The sequence below is a fragment of the Monoraphidium neglectum genome (genome assembly GCF_000611645.1).
Source record: "Monoraphidium neglectum strain SAG 48.87 unplaced genomic scaffold scaffold00191, whole genome shotgun sequence".
NCBI classification, from domain to species: Eukaryota; Viridiplantae; Chlorophyta; class Chlorophyceae; order Sphaeropleales; family Selenastraceae; genus Monoraphidium; species Monoraphidium neglectum.
The window spans coordinates 31,073-37,784 of NW_014013437.1; the positions used below are offsets into that span (position 1 = coordinate 31,073).

General features: G+C 64.8%; 3 protein-coding genes across 3 annotated transcripts; 2 read left to right on the forward strand and 1 right to left on the reverse strand.

The window, feature by feature from the left end:
- Positions 1 to 452: 452 nt before the first annotated feature.
- On the forward strand, positions 453 to 1,465 carry MNEG_1824 (hypothetical protein; the record flags this gene model as incomplete). The annotated part of the gene is made up of 3 exons (XM_014049704.1): positions 453 to 475; positions 658 to 931; positions 1,184 to 1,465. 3 exons carry the CDS (start codon positions 453 to 455, stop codon positions 1,463 to 1,465), a joined length of 579 nt encoding a protein of 192 aa, XP_013905158.1.
- A 1,318-nt stretch (positions 1,466 to 2,783) lies between these two features.
- MNEG_1825 (hypothetical protein) lies at positions 2,784 to 4,463 on the reverse strand (the record flags this gene model as incomplete). The annotated part of the gene is made up of 3 exons (XM_014049705.1): positions 2,784 to 3,617; positions 3,837 to 3,959; positions 4,290 to 4,463. The coding sequence occupies 3 exons, from the start codon at positions 4,461 to 4,463 to the stop codon at positions 2,784 to 2,786; spliced, it is 1,131 nt and encodes a 376-aa protein (XP_013905159.1).
- Positions 4,464 to 5,319: 856 nt separating this feature from the next.
- MNEG_1826 (hypothetical protein) lies at positions 5,320 to 5,665 on the forward strand (the record flags this gene model as incomplete). The annotated part of the gene is made up of 1 exon (XM_014049706.1): positions 5,320 to 5,665. A coding segment is annotated over one exon (346 nt), but the record flags the coding sequence as incomplete, so codon positions are not given.
- Between the last annotated feature and the right edge of the window lie 1,047 nt (positions 5,666 to 6,712).

Sequence of the window (6,712 nt, forward strand, 5' to 3'; positions counted from 1 at the left end):
GGCGGTGGCGGCGGCCCGCCGCGCGCGTTCGGGCCGCGGCCCGGCGGCGGCGCGGGGGTGGTGGGGAAGAACGTCACAATACACAAGACAAAGCTGTGCGAGCGGTTCATGGCGACAGGGCAGTGCCCATACGGACCCAAGTGCACGTTCGCACACGGGTGGGTGGCGTCGCCTCCGCGCATATTTGTCTTGGGAGTGGTGTGATGTCCAGGAAGGGGACTCAACCTCGGTTGCTCTATGGGGGCACAGCTGTTGTAGTGGCAAGGGCAATCGCGACATGAGACAAAAGCCCCCAACAGGTAGGGCCCGTGCCCCTTTTTCCTTCACTTGATTGACGGCCCACGCCGCGCCCCCACCCCCTCCTGCGACACCCCGGACGGGTGGTGACGTCACCGGGCGTCAGCTACGAGGACCTGCGGGAGCCGGGCGCGCTGGCGCAGGAGGCAGGCTTGATGGGGCGCGCGAACTTTGGCGGGTGAGAGAGCGCGCGCCAGCGCAGCGCGACGCAGCAGGGGCCGGCCGCAGGAAGCTTGCTGCACACATGTCCAAGACGCATGGTTGCAGCCCCCGGCCTGATGCATGAGAGCTCCCGTCGCCATCAATCGTGCACCCAACGCGCCCTTGCATCCCAACCCATCTCCCATCCCCACTCTGCAGGCCCGCCGCCGCGCCCTCCGCCCCGCACGCCGCCCCGGACGCGTTCGCGCCCGCCGCGGCCGCTGGCCCCCTCATCGGCCCCGCGCCGCCGCCGGCTGGCGGCGTCAAGCGGCAGCGGCTGGAGGACGGGGCCGGCGCGGGCGCGGGCTTTGTGGGCGGCGCAGCCCACGTGGCGCGGGGGCCCGTGGTGCCGCCGGAGCAGGAAGCGATGCCGAGTGAAGCTTCGATGGACCTCCAACAGTTGCGGCAGCGCTTTGAGGCGTTCAAGCAGGACGTGAGCGGGAATTCGAAACCAACAGGACCGACCCCACAGCATGAATGGGTTTCGGCAGGCGCGCGACAGCGGCAGCATGGTCTGCCTGTCTGCTGGTGCACCGCCGGGCTGGGGACAGGCGCGGAGCGGCGCGGCAGGCGCGCCTCAGCGCTCTCCTCGTGTTCAGCGGCCATTGCGAACCGCCTCCCGCCCCCCCCCCCCTCGTCCCCACTAAGTTTCCCACTACACACACTCGCACACGCGCTCACTCAGTGCAACGCGTTCGCCGCCGAGACCGGCCAGAGCGTCGCCGTCTTCACCACCGGCGGCGTGCTGTCCGACGCGCCCGACTCGGCGCCCGACGACTTTGCCGCAGACGCCCTGCTGAAGTCCGCCGGCTCCGCCGCGCACCCACGCCTCAAGCTGGCGGTTCTGAAGTATGGCAGCGGCGGCGTCGGGCGCCAGCTGGTGGCGCGGCCGGAGATCGTCAAGTTTGTGTCGGCGCGGGGGTTCAAGGCGCTGGCGGAGATTGCGGACAGGGCGGCGCACGGGTGAGGCGCGCGCGCGGGCCGGCTGGCGGCGGCGGCGGCGGCGCTTCTACGCGTGGGCGGCGGTTGGCGGCAGGTGTCTGGCTGTGGTGGTGGCGTGGAGTCCCCTGTGTACAGTTCAGAGCGCGAGCAGCATTGTCTACCTGTCTTTAAACAGTTTTGTAATTGTTGGGGTTGCACCAGGGGTGAAGTATTGGTTTTGGTGGGTGTGATTACGGTTCTAGTTTGTTGAATGTCGAGGGGCGAGACAAGCAGACTTGCAGAGCAGCTGGGTTAGCTTAAAAACTTGAAAGAGCATTGCGTTGGCTGTGGTTGACTGCAGTTTTCAGATCCAGTTGTCCTATTCAAAGCTTTGCGGCGGCGCTTATCAATTCAGTTCAATTGATGGAACAGTGATCAGTTTGGTGCCTGTGGCAGTTTGAAGTCCTTTGTGATGCAGAGCAGATTGGGCGTGTTGCAGCTTGAGGTTGCAGTGTGGTGTTGACTTGAAGGTTGAAGATTTCATGCAGGGTTCAGCCCGCCCACTGAAGGTTGCGTTCATGCAACTGATGTCCTGTTGGGTTGCAGGCACTCAAAACGGGTTGCAGGCACGGCGCGAGGTGCCTGCATGCTTGGATTCAAAGCAGAAGTATTATGCTTCGCACGGTTTCATAGCAGTCCCCATCCTCCATGCCTATTGCGCATCCCATTACATGCTCAACCATACGCAGCGCCCGTGAGGCGGCGGCATGTCACCCACATGTGCCCCGCGTGCGTACGGCGGTTGCGGGCATTGTCAAGCGGTGCTCAAACACACATTCTCTTCGATATCTGGTGCATTTGGGCCTGCGCCTCTCCCCTGCCGGCCCCCCTCCCTTATCATTGACTCCCGGCATGACCCCAGCTGGTGCTGGGCGCGGCCTTCAAAGCCGCGGCGGCCGAGAGGCCGAGTGGTCCGATTCCACCCTGCTGGCGTGTGAGAGGCTGTCTCCAGTGTGCCTGTCTGTGTCAGTGTTTGTGTATGTGTGTGTGTGTGTGTGTATGTGTGTGTGTGTGTGTGTGTGTGCGCGCCCGTACGTGCGCACATGCTTGAGTGCGCGATTGCAATTGTGCTTTAGTGGTGTGAGCTTGATACTGTGCTGCCTTCCTGCTGCCTTAGCCTTCATTGGCTGGCCTTCAGTGTGCGGCGCTGCACACAGTCCGAACTCTGGCGCCTCTTCCTGTTAATCTACCGTCGTTGCCGGCCAGGCGCCCTCGGCTGCATCCGCCACCTGCAAGCCGAAAAGCGCGCCGGCCCCCGCCCCTGCAGCAGCACGTGATTTCAAGTGCACACCGCGCGGTGCGTCTTACAGCGTGCACTCTCTTGCCCTGTGGCCCGCCTGCAGGCAGTGGTGGCAGTGATCGTGATCGTACTCGCAGCGCCCCGCACCCTCGCGGCACACAGCGTAGTTGAAAGGCCGGCAGATGCGCGCGCCGCCGGGCAGGCGCCTGTCCGGGAACCTCATAGGGTGGACGCCCCTGAACCCCTTGGCCTTGGCCTTGTAGAAGAGCGGGTTGTTGGCGACTGCCTCTGGCCGGTCCGAGCAGCGCGCCTGCAGCTGGCGCCACCAGCCCGACGGGTCCCGCAGGGTCCCAGGGATCCGTGGCGGGCATAGTGGCGGCGGCCCCGCCGCGTCCATCCCCCTGCTGCTGTTGCTGCTGCTGCTGCAGCCTGGGCCGCTGCTTGCGCACGCCGCCTCTGCGTCAGCGGCGGCATTGGTGCTCTCGCGTGGGCAATCCTTTTGAACCTGCTGCCGCTGCTCCTGATGCTGCTTCTGCTGCTCCTCCGGCTGCTGCTCCTGCTGCTGCTCCTGCTGCTGATCCTGCACCTGCTCCTCCTGCCGGTCTTGGGGCTGCCTGTGTGGCTGCTGCTGCTCCTGCTGCTGCTGCTGCTCCTGCTCCTGCTCTTGCTCCTGCTGCTGCTGCTGCTGCTGCTCTGGCTGCTGCTCCAGCTGCTGCTCTGGCTGCTGCTCCGCCTGCTGCCCCGGCTGCTGCTCTTGCTGCCGCTGCTCTTGCTGCTCCTGCTGCTCCATCGCCAACCACTTCTCCGCCGCAGCAGCCAGCGCCTCGCTCTTCACGACCAACAGCCGCGGCCGCAGCCGCTCCTGCACCCAGGGCAGCAGCGCCACCAGCGCCGCCAGCTGCCGCGTGTGAGGGAAAGGGCGGCAGGGAGAGAAAGGGTTTGGTGCGGACTCTTAAACTGCAGATTCGCTAACGCACAGAGCCCGGGCCAACCACGGTGGTGGTGGGCGCGTCACTGGTCAAACCCCGACAATCATCAGCGCACACATCTACACGAGATAACGCACAACCCGCATGGTCCGCAAGTGCTGCATTCACGTTTGTTTCTCATCTCACACCTGGCGGTTGCCTCCAATGTCCACAAAGACGACGCCGCAACCTGCACCAGCGCGCTCCAGGTTGCCGGGTGACTGCAGCACGTCAACCAGCTCGAAGTGCACCTCAGGATTACGCTCCTGCGCCTGCAGGGGCAGGGTCCGGCACAAATGAAACGTCGGCGGCGGCGCGCCAGGGGCGCAACACAAGGAGATGTGTGCTCGTGGGCGCTGGCGCAGGTGCGCGCTGATGGGGAGCGCGCGGCTGGACGCGCAGCAAGATGGTTGCACGGCTTGCCCTGGCCAGGCCGCGAGACAAACTTTTTGCCTCGCCCACACTGACCTCGCGTTTTGCCCACCCTGTCATCCTCCTCGCCCACCGGGCCTGAGTGCGCCGCCGCCGCGGGACACCATCCGGCAGGTAAAGAACAACAACCACAACAAAGCGCAGGTGCGCCGGGCCCCAAACATCCGCACCTCTCTGATGAGCTGCGGCGAGTTGTCGACGCCCACCACGCGCCCCGCGTGCCGCGCGAGCAGCGAGGTGCAGACGCCGGCGCTGCAGCCGATTTCCAGGACGGCGTCCGATTTCGTCACCTGCGAGGGACCCGCAGGGGTGCGGCGCCGCGTGGCTTTGCTGTGTCGGGCCATGCTGCTGGGCTGAAGCGTCTGCGGGACCCCCCAGCCTCAGCCACGCGAGTAAGAAATATTTGGCGAGCGGCCAGCTGCACGCTACCGGCGTAGTGTTTCAGTGCCGATGTGGCGGGGATTACCTGGGAGCGCGCCAGGCGGCGGTAGGACTCAGTAGCTGCACACACCACTGCCACGCCGCCGCCGGCGCCGCTGCCGCCACAGGGCCTGGACCCCGCTGCGCCGCCGTCATTCCACACGCCCGCACGTAGGCTTGCAGATGCGGGCGCGTAGACTGGGACCAGGCGCGCCGGCCGCACGCGGTGGCGCAGCGCAGCGTTGCAGTCAAACTGCACGAGGGTGCGCCCGTCGCCGCAGCTGCTTGTGCTGGCGGGCTCCAGCACGTGCGCGCTGCCCGTATCGCGGTCCGACCTGGGAGATTTTGGAACGAACCAGTGTCAGTGTGAAGGTCCGCTTCAGGTTGTAGATTGAGTGTGCCGTGGGGGCGCTGTGTTGTCGAGTGCGGCACTGCTGCTGGTTGGCGGTGCAGCGCGACGTGGCGGCACCGCTCCCGTCCGGCGCACGGTGAGCCAGCCTTACTTGAGCCAAACAAAAACGGCGTCGCCTTCCTGATACGAACACGCTTGCTGTGTTGCGGGCGAGAACAGCGACCATGAGTAGTGCTGCAGATCCATGTGTTGTCGTGAAATGCATGCGTCACCATAGCTCATTGTCGTGCCAGAACAATAAGCGTGCAATCGTATATCAATCAATATTGTTCCCAAGGCCAGTGACGAGCTCGCTGCTTGCCAATAGATCGTTTCGCCATAATCTTGTCCCTGCTGCGTCGCATCGGCTTACACAATAAATTTAAGACATGAGTACGGCAATAGGCAGGCCCATCGGGCTCGAACGGCGGCCCCTGGTCGTCGATTGTAAGGCAACCCCGGCAAAGACGACCCGCGGGACCCAGAAGACGGTATCGGGGAAGTCAACGGTGTCGGGGAGGTCTACTATCAGCGGCAAAACCATTAGCGGCGGCGGCACCAAGACCGTGGGCGGGGGCACCACGCGCGTCAAGGTCGCGCCACAGGCTCAGCCGCAAAAGCAGCAGGGCCGCGGCAGTCGCTTCTACTTCAACATTACAGGCGAGCGTCAATCTTTGAATGCACCGGGAAAGCTGGGGTTATTGACAGCGCAGCGGGGGCCTGTGGGCAACGATGGTGAGGTGGCGTCAGCGACTTGGTTGAGCCTGCCAGTCCCAGAGCAGGTGCCCAGAAGGGTGGGGGGGTGTAGCATGCACCCCTGCGCCACCACTGTGCTGACACACTCATCTGAACCTGTCACGTGCGTGATGTTGAATAATTGGCCGCCTGCAGGCTTCCCTTTCCCTATTGGTGAGGCGGATTTTGGGGCGAGCTGTGTGCAGCACGCGTGCGTACAGCGCGTGCCTCAGAGCGCCGCTGTCTGTTGCCTTCGGCCGCGTCAAGCCGCGGCGCTCCGAGGTGTCCGCAGTTGCAACGGTGCAGCAGGCCATGCTGCCGGATAGGTACGGCGTTGGGAAGCTGTGCCGCAGGATGCATCACTGACTCTGCTCGCACCACCTCCCCGACCGCCTCTTCTTGCAACTCAGGTCCCTTTTTTGAGCGCAAGACCGTGCGCTCGGAGGTGAGGCGCGGCTGCCCGTTCTATCGCAGGCTGACGTACCGCGCCGTTCCTTGTCTGACAGCAGTAGAGTGGAGCCGTCGTCGAACCGCAGCGACCCCGGCACGCGCGTCCACTTGCCTCGAAACACGCCCAATTGCCAGGTGGTCAAAGGGCAGGTGTGGACGTTTGACCAGACGCAGTCGCTGGACGTTTTCGAGGTGTTCACCCCCGTCAGGATGACCGTCATCAAGCTTAAAAGCGGTCGCCTCTGGGTGCACGCGCCCGTCGCACCCACGGGTGCGTGCAACGCCTTTGTCCCTCGCCGCCCGGCGCGGCGCTGAGGTGGCGCTGTCCGTTCGGCTCTTGAGAGGGGGTGCATGTTATTGGAGTCGGCTCACAGCTGCGCCCTGCTGCACTCCTCAGCCTGGGCGTGGGACCAGCTGCGGGGTGGTTGCCGCGTGCCATGCGTAATTAGTTGCAGCTGGTCCCTAATCTCCAAACCATCCCTTGCCCTCGTGGGTACCTCACCCCTGCCCCCCGCCGCCACACTGTGAACGTCGTCACCCCTAGCTAGGTGGTGGGCCGCCTCCAGACCTCGCCCCTCCCCGACATTCGCCCCGCAC